This window comes from Balearica regulorum, chromosome 7 (assembly GCF_011004875.1).
Source record: "Balearica regulorum gibbericeps isolate bBalReg1 chromosome 7, bBalReg1.pri, whole genome shotgun sequence".
NCBI classification, from domain to species: Eukaryota; Metazoa; Chordata; class Aves; order Gruiformes; family Gruidae; genus Balearica; species Balearica regulorum.
Window position 1 is genome coordinate 19,620,169 of NC_046190.1, and position 12,158 is coordinate 19,632,326.

The window sequence follows — 12,158 nt, forward strand, 5'->3', positions numbered from 1 at the left end:
CTAGGAAGAGAAGACTGAGAAAAATGTAATGAAAGGGGCTGGCCTATTTAATAAGAGACTGAAGCTAATTATACTGGGAACTCTCATTAAAGGTATGGGATCTAGTGGCTTCCCTTTTCCCAGTAGGCATCTTCAGGTGTTACTACAGAGTGTTTCAAATGTGTTTTAGTCAGAAGTAGCTTGGGTGGCAAACTAGCTACCATTCATAGTTACTTGTTTTAAGTTTTAGGTTTCATGCTTTTTTTTTCTTTTTTCTCTTTTTCCTCCTCCCTTTCTTCACTTGTGAAACTTTCTTCCTCTCTCCCTCCTCCCCTCCTCAGCCTGTTTTGCTACTTTCCTTTTTAGGCAACTGGAGGCTGTCATTGCAAAAATGACATAGGAAAATGCTTCTCTGTTGTAACTTGTTCCGTCAGTCTCCCGTAAGCTGCTGTTCTCATGTTTACCTCCCTGAGTTGGGTTTCTGAAGGAAATTGTTTCATGCTACCAAGTAGAAAGCACTTAAAGGAAATGCAGCTTAAGAAAGAGTGATACTGTTAAGTTAAATATTAACCAGATTCAAACAAGTTCAAGAGCATTTCAAGTGAGGTTAGCTTGTTGGGCTGGTGAACAAGAACGAACTGAAGCAGTGAAGAATAGGCATGGGGATACTCTATTCAGAGGTACGTGACCATTTTCTGCACAGTAACTGATGCTATTGAAGATATGGATATTCACTGAGTTTGGTTTGTTCGGTTCACAGCCTTCCATACACAGTTCTTTTCCTTTGGAAAGGCTATACTTCGGCTATTACAGATTGACAGAAGTACTGTTTGTAGGAGTAAAGATAATGCAATATCCAGTGTAATTATTGTGACTTCACAGAGAAAGTATGTGTTCAAGATTTTTTTGTTGTTCTGAGTTGAGATCAGAATGCTTCTGAGCATAGTGCAAACAACAAACAACTTTGCAAACTGCAAACAAATCATTGGCTTATGTTAAATATAGATAATAAAGATAATGCCCAAGGAAAACACCCCCTCCCCCCAATTGTTCTAGGAATGGGATTTTTTTTAGCTCTTATCTTTATGCGTTTGTCCCCAGACCATGGTCTATTTAGCATACCCCTGGATTTTAGCATAAATGCTACCTAAACATACTCATTATTATATAAACTTCCCATTTGTACACTTGGAAACAAATGAAGATTTTCATCCTTTTAGACTGTGAATACAATGTATTGCAATGCTGTTTCTTTTTCTGGAGACAGCATTACATAGTTGTTCCTTTAAAGTATTACATTTCTATGCTGAAAGCCACCCTTTTATTTTTAAAAGACGATTCAATGAAATAAAATATCTTCTCCTCTTTCAGTATTACAAGGAGTTTGAATCTGTGCATTCATAAAGTGATGGGCTAGGTAGACTGCATTTTATTCTGAAAGGATTTGTCTCTCCAGATCTACTACTCTGAGATAGTATTGTACAAGAAACCAGTGTCATCTAGCTTAATTAAAGTTGTGTTTAGAGAATGCTTATTAGTTAATATTTTCATATGCATTAGTTCTCTTCCTTCAAAAATTTTGAGTCAGATATAGTTTTTTGGGTAAAGTATGGTTCATTTATACAGGCTAAAAATGTAGAGAATTGCAAATAAGAAAGTGTAAGTTCCCTTTTCTGAGAAGTATGGATTGGCTACTAGTTCATTCCTCATGACTTAGACTTTCCTGATTAGTTAGTAGTATGCCTTTGGATGAATTGTAGTGCACTGGACTATGGATTGGTTCAGAATATCTGGACTTTACGAAGTAACTCCTTTTTTTCTAAACAACTGCAAAGCATTGTTGTAACTTAGGCAATCCCCTGCAATTCTCAAAGGAGGAAGCAATTATAATCTGAAATTGCTCTCCCAGTTGCAAGACTGGCTTTACCTTAGCCTCCTTTCTATTGGCTGAATGCTTTGTCTGTAGTGCTGTGCCTTCAACCTTTGTTTGATATGTGGTAGAACTTGCTGAATTGCTCAGGGTTTATCACTACCTCAGCAAAGCTAAGCAGAGGGAGATGCAAGAAGCTCTGAAGAGAAGGAGACAAATTCAGATGTAGCAGTTCATCTGGATTTGAGCAAACTACTAGGTCCTGTTTTGAATCATATGGCCCACAATTGATTAAAAAAAAAAAATAAAAATCAGTTGTGTAGAGGTATTGTCCTTCTTCCTGACAGTGAAAGGTTTGGGTTTTTTTGCTTTTCTTGCACCCTTTATCTGGTGATCTTGTACTGAGTGATCTCAGCCATGACAACCCTTGCCTGTCCTATGACTACTTCTCACCTTTCCCAAAGCCTCAGATACTGAACAAGGAAATCCTCTTCTGAAGGGCTTGTAGGAGAAGTAGTATTATAGAAAGAGAGATTCTAATCTAACTACAGAGGTTTTGCTTTAAAACTGCATGTTCAGATTTCCTTTGAACACCTGACTTGGGTGAGCGTCACTCAGTCATTGGCATATCTAATCAATTTCCAGGCCCTAGTGTCTGCCCTTTGCCTTCTTCAGTTGGGCAGAGCCATGTGCTCTGGTTCATAGTTAGCCCTGATGCTGTGGCAGGGACCACTGGTGAGGGTAGAAGGAGTTTGGTGTTGTGATTGTTTTCCCTCTCTTCGTTGTATGTTTTGTACAGTGTTATGATGTCAGGTTCATCATGTGCATCTTGTCTGAATGTTAGGTGGTGCTGCAGAAGTGTGAATGAGAGCAGAGGTGAAGGGCTTTGCTGCCAGATAGTTCAAAGAGGAGCTCGCTTCCTCTTTACCTGAGCTGGAATATTTGGTCCTGCTCCCCCTCCCTTCAGACCTAGAGGTCATGTTTGTATTGGGTGTAATGTTTGATGTGCCTTGCCAGGTCTGCCCTGCTACGTTGTGGAGGTGGGCTAGGTCTGTTCTGAGTTCTCTGAGGCGGTCAGGACAATGGGGTTTATAAAGAATGTGGCGTAGGTGAGAGTAACCATTCAGTGTCATGGACTGCCAGCACCCCCAGAAGTTGTGAGCTCAGTTCCCACCAATGCTTTCTTCAGAGTTTTTTCTTGTGGGAGCACTGGCCTTTGTTTCTCACACGTGCCTAAAAGAGATGCCATAGGCATCTGTCTGTGCTCTGGTTGCCAGTGCATCTCTGAAGAGGGAAGCTGCAGGGGTTGTCCTGGCTGTTCTACACTGCCGTGAGTCTTCTGCACTCACTGTCCTGCTCTTCTCCACAGCTGAGCCCGAGTCTGAGATGTGAACTTTGGATTCTTCTAATATTGCTTCCTTCTTGTATGTGAAGCTCAGTTATTCTGAGTACCTATCTCATAGGCTTATTTCCCTCTTGTGAATGATGAGTGGATGACAATAATGTAATAACCATGACATGAATCAGAAGCTGGTTGTTAAGCCACATCATTGCTTCTGTAGAAAACTAAGTGAGGTTTTCCAGACTTTTAGCTTCTGTGCTTTTCTGTAGACATAAAGGAAATATGTTTTCTTGAGTTTTGGATGGATTCTACTGCTTGTATATAACATTGTCCTAATTCTATATTTGGCCTCACTGCTGATATTCCAGACAGGTGCTGTCTAACTTTATGTAAGAAACTCTATTCTTTGTCTTCTGAGCAGAGTTTGGAGAACCGTTTAAAACATTCTTAAGCACAGTTAGTCCTAATTTAGATATAGCTGCCAGAGTGGCAACCCAGAAAAATGAAAGATGGAAGAGGAGTTTGTGGCAGAGGCTTCACAACTGCAGAAATCCTTGCACACTTCTTAAGCTCCATCCTGGAGCCAGTCAGGCTTTGTGCCTGTTCTGATGTTACTGGAAGCCTGGTTTTCAGCTTTACTCTGTATGTGGCTTGAAATCCCTTTCTAATTTTCACGCTAAAATTCTTGGCCAGATATATTGCCTTTTTCACCTTGTTCCTTGAAATTAATTGGCTCTTCTTCTCTAATACTTACCCTTTAATTTATTTTGGAACACTTACAGCAAATCAGTCTTTCTTCAGGCTCTTCATATTCCTCAGTTGTGTAGAGGTTTTACACTCCTGCCATAGTCTGATCTCATTTTTGGACCCAGGTGACAAAAACTCTATCCAACTACCCCAGTAAAGTACCTTTTATAACAGCTCTCTTTCTGTGAGAAAGACTGCCTAATACAATGTTTACCACTGGTTGCTGTTTCTGATGCCTTTCCTACACAGGTGTCTGATTACCACCTATTTGTAAATTTTCTTATGTTTATTCTTTCCTAACACATTTTTTTTCTGAACTTCTGTTGTTAATGATATAAAAATAATGAGCTTATAGTTGTTTGGATTGCTTTGTTCCCTTACTTAAATATTCTGCTGCTATGTTTGCTCCTCTAGTCATGGAGTTGTGCTTGTCAATTTGGGAGGTATATTACAAGTCTGACCTTTGGGACTTTTCACCTTTCTTTGACTAAAAGAGGCATTTTCTAGAATGCAAACCAGCAGAGTGGGCCTCAATAAAATCTCATAAAACCAGGAAAAAAGTTGAGTTTGGGTTTGAGTTTGCTGTTGCTGTTGTTGTTGTTTGGGTTTATTTTAATATGAATGGAACATATGAATGCATGAAAGAATCAATTCTACAAAGAACCTCCACTGCAGTGGAATAATAATAACAACAACAACAACAACAACAACAACAACAACAACAACAACAACAATAATAATACTTTAAGTATGGCAATTAGTCATGTATTAGCTGTTGGAATGGATGAAAATTGCTTCCTTATATTCTCTGTGCCCTGGATGTTTTCTGAGAGAAGCCTGTTTCGGAAGGTAAAAGAGCACAGGTGACTCTTGTGTACCAGTCTCTGTGAATGACTTCAGTCTCTTAGGGAGTGGTAAGTGCTCCATCATTATTCATGGCTCTAGAACTGGATTCAACAGTAGTGTAAGGTTTAGAAAAAGATCCCACAGGTCAATGAGAGTATCAGTCAGAAATGCCTTGGGCTTAATGGCCTAGCAAGTAACACTTTGAGGCAGTACAGAAAGAAAAGCACAAAAGCATATAACTTGATCTCACAAGCTGCTGAACTAGCAAGAATCAAACTAGAAAGGAGTAAAGTTGCATGGTAAATTGCTGGGATTTGAGCAGGTGTTTAACCAAACAGCAAATCTCCGGCATCTTTAAATAAGCTAAGCAATACTTAAGAGCAAGAATAGTAGGCAGACTCCATTTGATCTTCTCTTTCCTGGACATGAAGATACTGTACTAGACACCAACATGACAGAGAGCGAGGTTCTAGGGCAAACTGATCATGGCACTGGTGTGCAGGTTACTTACACCAAAAGAGATTTAAAAGTGGGGTTTCTCCTCAAAATCATTAAAATGATTCTGGTTCTGGAGAAGTGTATAACAGCAAATGGCATACGTAGGCTTTCATAAGAATACAGACAGATGTGCAAATTTAAAATATTGCGTGTATTCTTTGTAGATTTTTGTCTGATATAATAAAAATAAACAAGAAGTGGTGCAAGGTCTGGTAAGCATGTAAATACTCTCTTTAGAAAGGAAAGTCACTTCTCATGCATTTGTCAAGAAGACTAAGCAGCAGTGATGCTGGAGGTAAACTTGTGTTGTAGATCAACATTTATCTGAAGCAAAAGTGTAAATAAGATGAATCTTTTTAATACGGGGAGGAAAAAAAAGCTAACCGCAGGGGGAGTGAGGAAAGGGCTCAGAGTTCTGGGCTAGATCTTGTTCATGTAGTGTATTTAGGATGTGATAAAAGGAGGACTGGAAGGAATAACTGCAGATAATATTTAAAGAAAATGCGTGTCTTGGAAAACAGTGAATAACAACTTCAGTATCAAAGACAGAAGAAAAGAAAGAAATTTATTCTCTTTTTGACAGAAGAACTTGAAATGCTACCAGTCCACCACACATCCCACTGTTATTTTCTGCCTCTATTAGGCCATTAGAAACTCACAGTACTCCTGTCATTCTCAGCCTCTTCTTAGTCTGAGTTCTTGCTGCTGGAGAGGGAAGGAATTGCAGGTTAGGTCAAGGGTGTGTGGAAGTACTGAGCAGAGACATGAGCAGCAAGCAGTTCTCAAAAGCTAAGCAGGATCTGAGTTGTGGGCATACATGCATGTATTTTTTAGGTATGAAGTTTAACTTCAAGCCCTAGGAGAGAAACATTGTAGGGATTTTGTTGTTCACCTGAAGTGTGATTCTGTTCTGGGAACCAAGGAGTCAGAAGTGGTACCTCTTGTTCAGCAGTGCTCATTCAAAGGCAAAGCCTGTTGTAAACTTAGAGAGGCGTGAGGTTCTCAGTGCTTGCTGCTTAATACAGTGACCAACTCCTATGAGGTTGGAAGCCATTTTTTTAACAGCTGCAAATGAACCAGAGTTATTTCTCGGGTTATAGACACACCTTCCAAAAGGAACAGAAAGTTTATTCCACTGCGCGAGGTCTGTGACTTGTCAGGCTGAGGGTTGAGAGCTGCTGTGTGGCAGCTGCAGGAGTATCGCTTACCACCATCTTCTGGAAGTCACCTAGAACTACAACCTCTGTCAGAAGCACTTGGCAGTGTCTTAAGATGTGCAAGTAGTAAGTCAGAATGGGATGTATGGATGTCTTAGTGAAACGTGTGCTGATGAATATTATCTTCTCTCTTTAGCCAATTTGTCAGGCAGCTTATAATAACGATTTCAATGAAGTTCAGCTCCTTTTGGAGCGCAACAGCAACTATCTCAACATCCAGGACAGCTTTGGTGGAGACACTCCATTAATTTGTGCATGCAAACAGGGAAACAACAGGATTGTTAGCTATCTTCTGAAAAGAAATGCCAATGTCAACCTCAGAAACAAGGTAAGTGGACACCGACTCCTCCTTTGCAGGGACTGTTCTTTCAGATTCTTGCAGTGCGTGTGTGGGAACACTGGCCGTACTGCCAAATCTGAGGTTTGTTTCCAACTGTTTCCAAATAGCCCCAAATTATAATTTAATAAATCTTTATGTTTCTGTTTGTGTCCTCATTTATTTCTCTAACTTTCCATTGCATACAAGATAATTAACATTGCCAACCTGAATTTGTCTCTGTGTTCGTGTTCCCAGTTTAGATAACACTGCATGCCATCCCCAGTCCCTAGTGAGTTCGCCTGCTTACCCATGCAGCACTCTGCATTCACCCTGCCCTCCAGCTTGCATCTGTCCCTTCTGTAACTTTTCCCTCTGTCTTTTTCTTTACCCTGGTTAAAAGGAAGGTCTGAAGGAGAGTCTGTCCATCTCTCACAAAGGTATCCCTGAGGAGAGACTGACTCTATAAAAACGTTTTTTATTCCCTCTGCAGACCTGCTTTTGTCACATTATTTGATACATAAAAATGTGCGGTGGGGTGTTCTTCATCTATTTCCTATTTCAAAAAACCTACCTGCCTTGCACAATAGCTGTGACTAGCTGTTTTCCCTAAGGTGATGAGGAAGTGTGTGTTTGTGGTAGATTTCCTTGTAGGTTACAAATAAAACATAGCCAAAAGATACGTCTTCTGGCTTCATTACTAGTTTATTCTTATGATGTTAAGGGTGATAAATAGCCATGAAAAATGCAACAACGTTGTCAATTCTATTGTATCATCTCATACTCCAAGGCAATGCTTAGCAAGTTCCTATGCATTTGTGGACAGTGTTATATCTCTGGTTTCCAGTGCATCTATTTATTTCACAGGAGGGCAGTAAATGTTTGTGAAGTCAGTAGCATATTCTGTCCTATCTATTCTTGATGCAGAAGGCTCTCCATCTTACCTCAAAGTCCCTTTGAAAAGGTTCAGTATTTTGCAGTAAGATCATTCTAATTGCATTGGCAACCATTTGCTAGCTGTGCCTGGCTTTCTTAAATGCTTCACCTTCACAGATGGAATCAGGCCCTTGGGTGTAGAGCTTGACTTTGCTGCTCAGGACTGAGAATGGAGAACAGAGGATGACACAGAATGGCTTATCTGCTTATTTTGGGCCTTAGTGTAACACTGTAACCTAGTTTGTCAAACTCCAGTTTGACAACCTGTAGGAGATTTAACACGAGTGTTCTTTAACACACAAGTTAAAAGCTCTACCCTTTAGTTGCTTTGGTACACTCAGTATTCAAAGATTTTTTACATTCCCTTCTCACTAGGAATCTGCTAGGGTGTTGCTACTCACCTGTGTTTCTCACGTGTGCCAAAGGAGATGCCATAAACCCTCTTATGTCTTTGCTTCAGTAATCAGCACCTCTAGAAGAAGAGCTGTGGGGATTCTTCCTGCTGATTTAACTTGCTGGGCAGCAGTAGTAGCCACATGAAATATCCACTCTGCCCTCTTTCCCTCTGCAGCCATGTCCAAGTTCGCAGTCATACACGTGGAATCCTTTGGATCCCACGTCCTTCTTACACACGTAGCCCAATTTCCATAAGCCTGAATGTCTTGAATGTGCTTCTACTTGAAGGAAGCAAAATGCATGTGCCTGTTTCTGCTTGAAAATCAGAGAAATATTTCTAGTAAATAACCTAAAAGAAAGCTTTTGAAATATAAAATGGTCTCCCATTGTCAATATTAAACAAATATAATCAGATCACTGATTCTGGTACTAATCAGAGTTATTTTGTGTTTAGAAAGACCGCACGTGTCTGCATTATGCTGTGAGAAAACGGTTTACCTTCCTTGACTATGTGCTCATCATAATCCTCATGCCAGTTATGCTTATTGGATATCTTCTCATGGTGAGTCTGGATGGAAGCAGGAAAGACCTTTCCCTTTCCCCTTATCACCTTTCTCATGGCAGTATTTCAGGCCAGGAAGCTGTATAGAATATGGACTGCTCTGTTTAAAAGCAAGGACTTATGGAGATCAACAGAGGAAGCAGGGATTTTGCTGTGAATATAGTGAAGGAACAGAATTGTATCACTGCATCAGTCTGGCATTTGTAGAAGCCAGACACTCTTCTTTTTGGAAAAAAATGCAGTATTTAGCAAAAATCTAGTTAGTATTATATGCAGATGAACTGTCTTACTATGTTACTCTTTCCCTTGCACCAAACAGGTCTCAAAGACTAAACAGAATGAAAACCTGATCAACATGTTGCTGAGAGCTGGAGTGGATGTTAATGCTACAGACTTTGTAAGTGGGTTTATACAAATGCAAATGTGGTTTGTATGCACACAACATTACTAAAAACAGACTTCAGAATCTTCTGGAAACATAGTCCTGCTTTCAGAAGGAGGATCAGGGACTGAATTGACTGTCATGTGGCAGGATTCAGTGCTTCCCCTTGACACTTAGGCAACAGTTTTGTAATGTACACAGAAATAATTCTCCACTGATCAACTGGTTCTCCCTTTCTGACCAATGCCTTCTTAAGAGAATCCAGGCAAGCTGGGTTGAAATACTTAGATACTTATGTATTAAATACCTGATTCTGTAAAGATTCTAGTCATATAAGGGTCTGAGTTTATCGCCATTTATGAGTTCTTGGAGCAGATTTGTGGGCAAAGGTCATGCCACAATGCTAGACCCTGTGTCTTCTCTTGATCTTCAGAGTGTGCTGATCTGCCATGTGTAGAGTTCTGTATCCACTAGCCTACCTGGGTGTGGTTAAAGTGCTCCTCTCCTCTAAGGTAGAAAAGGACAACCCCCAATTTTAGCAGCACCAAATTCTAAAACACTGAAGTGTCAGCAAACAGTATTGCTTAACACACAGTTATTGAGATAAAGATCATGGAATCTTCTGAAATCATTGAAGAACTATTGGCTTCCTGCTGAAGGTATCAGACCTGGTTTAGCAGCTGCATCCTGAGGGAGGAATGATTTTTTTGTTCCCGTGACTCTTATGAGAATGTATTTGTTTTACTGGCTAGTGTGTTGTGGCAGGAAATTATATGTGTCTTTTGCATCCAGCTGTTAGGGGGAAACTGATACAGCTACAGGTAGTCGTACTTGCCTAAAGAAGTAATAGAACTAAAATTCATCTTCTTCTCTTTCCCTTCAGTCTGGTAGCACAGCCCTTCACTATGCTTGTGAAATGAAAAACCAGGCAGTCATACCTCTACTGCTTGAAGCTCACGCAGACACTTCTGTAAAGAATCAGGTAAGAAGGTGAAGTTGTTAACTGTATTTCCTTACCATGATGGTGAACCAGTATGTTGTAGGCCTTAGCTGGTGTGCAGTAGTTTAAAAAAAAAGAGTACGCAGCTTCCTGGCAGCAGGCTAGTTTGCTGTGTGGTATAAAGCAAAGTTTGCTCCATTGCCTTTGTTGGCAAGAGCAACTTTAAAATCCAGATCCTTTACTGCTGGATTTCTACCAGTAAACACTGCCTGCATGTCCGCTGGATCGACAGATCTCTTAGCTATCTTTATGGTACCATTTCTTAACTCAGAGCTGCTCTACAGTTGTTTCTAAGATGCAGGCTGCAGGGTAAGAGCCTTCCTAGGTGCTTTTTATGCCACTGGACACCATTCTTCTGAGAGGTGCTAAGTCAAGCTGCTTCTGTCATCAGAAAAGCTCTAATGTTGTCCAAATAAATATTGACCTGGGAGTATCTGCATTACTGAGTTGAGGTGAGCAATGCATTGCCCATGTTGCTCTTGAAATCACGTCTTTGCTTAGCTTAGTTCAGCTCTGCCTTTGGACATTAGCCCCAGGAAACAGTGGAATGGCTGTCACTACTGGAGGGGAGGACTCTGCCCCTGGCTTCAGTGAGAGCAGTATTAGACCCAGCACGTTCTGAAACCTTTGTTTTAGAGCAAGGATGTCACAGTGAAACTTACGCAGAACAGCACTGCATCTGGGTGGCAAATTTGGGAAAGCTCTTTGTTCTTGACCCATAGCTATCATATTGCAATGTATTTCATCTGTTTATTTCAGGATGGGGAGACTCCCTTAGATATAGCAAGAAGATTGCAGTTCCACGACATTGAAAGCATGCTAAGGAAAAGTTCCTAGTCATCAAGGACTCCTGAACATGCAGAAAATTACCTCATCTGGCAATCCATCTTGCACAGCAGCAGGAGTCCTGCAGAGGGTTGAGGGCTGTTACTTGGTAAAGACTTGGCCCAAATCCTCCCATTCCTTACTGCAGACTTTGACTATTTTGTGTGAGCCTTGTCAGTACCCCCAAGGCCACATGGGCTGAAAGGAGTTCATTTTACTCTACTAAGCCATGAACGATTACAATAGTTTTCAAAACATTGCCCTTCCCCTCTGCTTCCCCAGTTTTATTATTTGACTTGTGCAGACTCTGGATTTTTAAAGCTAGCTACAGCATTTCTGGAAGCTTAAACTTTGCACATGATGGTTGGCAGCCAATGCAAAAATAAAATATCCTTCAGAGTGTGTGTTACTTGTTCTGTAGGGGATAAACATGACAACTGAACATTATGCCACAGCAGCTTATACAAAGTCTGGCACCCTTCCTCTTTGTATTTCTCTTCCTACAATGTGAGTGACTGGGAAAATAGACCTCTCAGCTTAGCACTTCCTCCTTCCATCCCTTCTAAAAGTTTCACACACCTTTATTCTCACTATGTAGCTACAAGGGAAGGATTATCTTCTTTTTTCTTTTTTTTTTTTTTTAAATATAAGAAACAGCAAAAAAAGATTCAATGAGTTGTTGGAGACCACAAAGAAAGCCAATTCCCAGGTCACTTTAATGCATTAAGAAATAATAATGAAAATACGTTTGGCACAGAAGAGAAACAAGTCTCTTGACTGCCTTTCCAGTATTAACAGTGTACTAAAGAAAAAAGTAATCAATAAATGAAATGTTGTTGATGGGAACCAGATGTATCATTCCCAGGAGACTGGACAGGATGCATGCTTTTCAGAGTGGTGCATGCAGCAGGGGATGCGTATACCAAAACAGTAGTAATAATAATAACAGTCATTGTCATCATCTCATGAACCTTCTCTTGCATAGATAAAGGCAGAAGAAAACCTGCAGTGGTAAGCAATTTATTAATGTGGCCTGGCGCTTTGTGATTTAATAATGCAGCAATAAAGGGGAATCCTCTCAAATGCTGCTGTATCTTGCTTTATTGCTCTAATGGATCTTTATTTTTGTTGATAGTTTTGGCCATTTCCTGTAAGCTGTCCTAAGTTCAGAAGATAGATGCCATGATCAGCACTGCTAATGGTGGCTAGACCAGGTGCATGGACAAGTTCGTGTATTTTTCC

The 12,158-nt window shown here is 40.4% G+C and overlaps 1 protein-coding gene across 1 annotated transcript; it reads left to right on the forward strand.

The window, feature by feature from the left end:
* Positions 1-472: 472 nt before the first annotated feature.
* ANKRD22 (ankyrin repeat domain 22) lies at positions 473-12,124 on the forward strand. Its single transcript, XM_010307412.2, has 6 exons — positions 473-659; positions 6,636-6,827; positions 8,602-8,709; positions 9,029-9,106; positions 9,975-10,073; positions 10,851-12,124. The coding sequence occupies exons 1-6, from the start codon at positions 639-641 to the stop codon at positions 10,926-10,928; spliced, it is 576 nt and encodes a 191-aa protein (XP_010305714.1). The 5' UTR covers positions 473-638; the 3' UTR covers positions 10,929-12,124.
* The last annotated feature ends 34 nt before the right edge of the window (positions 12,125-12,158 follow it).

Excerpts from the sequence above, each read along its gene's own strand:
- ANKRD22 (XM_010307412.2), top strand. The coding sequence starts at position 639 with ATGGGGATACTCTATTCAGAG. Across the intron at positions 8,710-9,028 it reads TTATTGGATATCTTCTCATG|GTCTCAAAGACTAAACAGAA; the intron begins GTGAGTCTGGAT and ends TGCACCAAACAG. Across the intron at positions 9,107-9,974 it reads ATGTTAATGCTACAGACTTT|TCTGGTAGCACAGCCCTTCA; the intron begins GTAAGTGGGTTT and ends CTTTCCCTTCAG.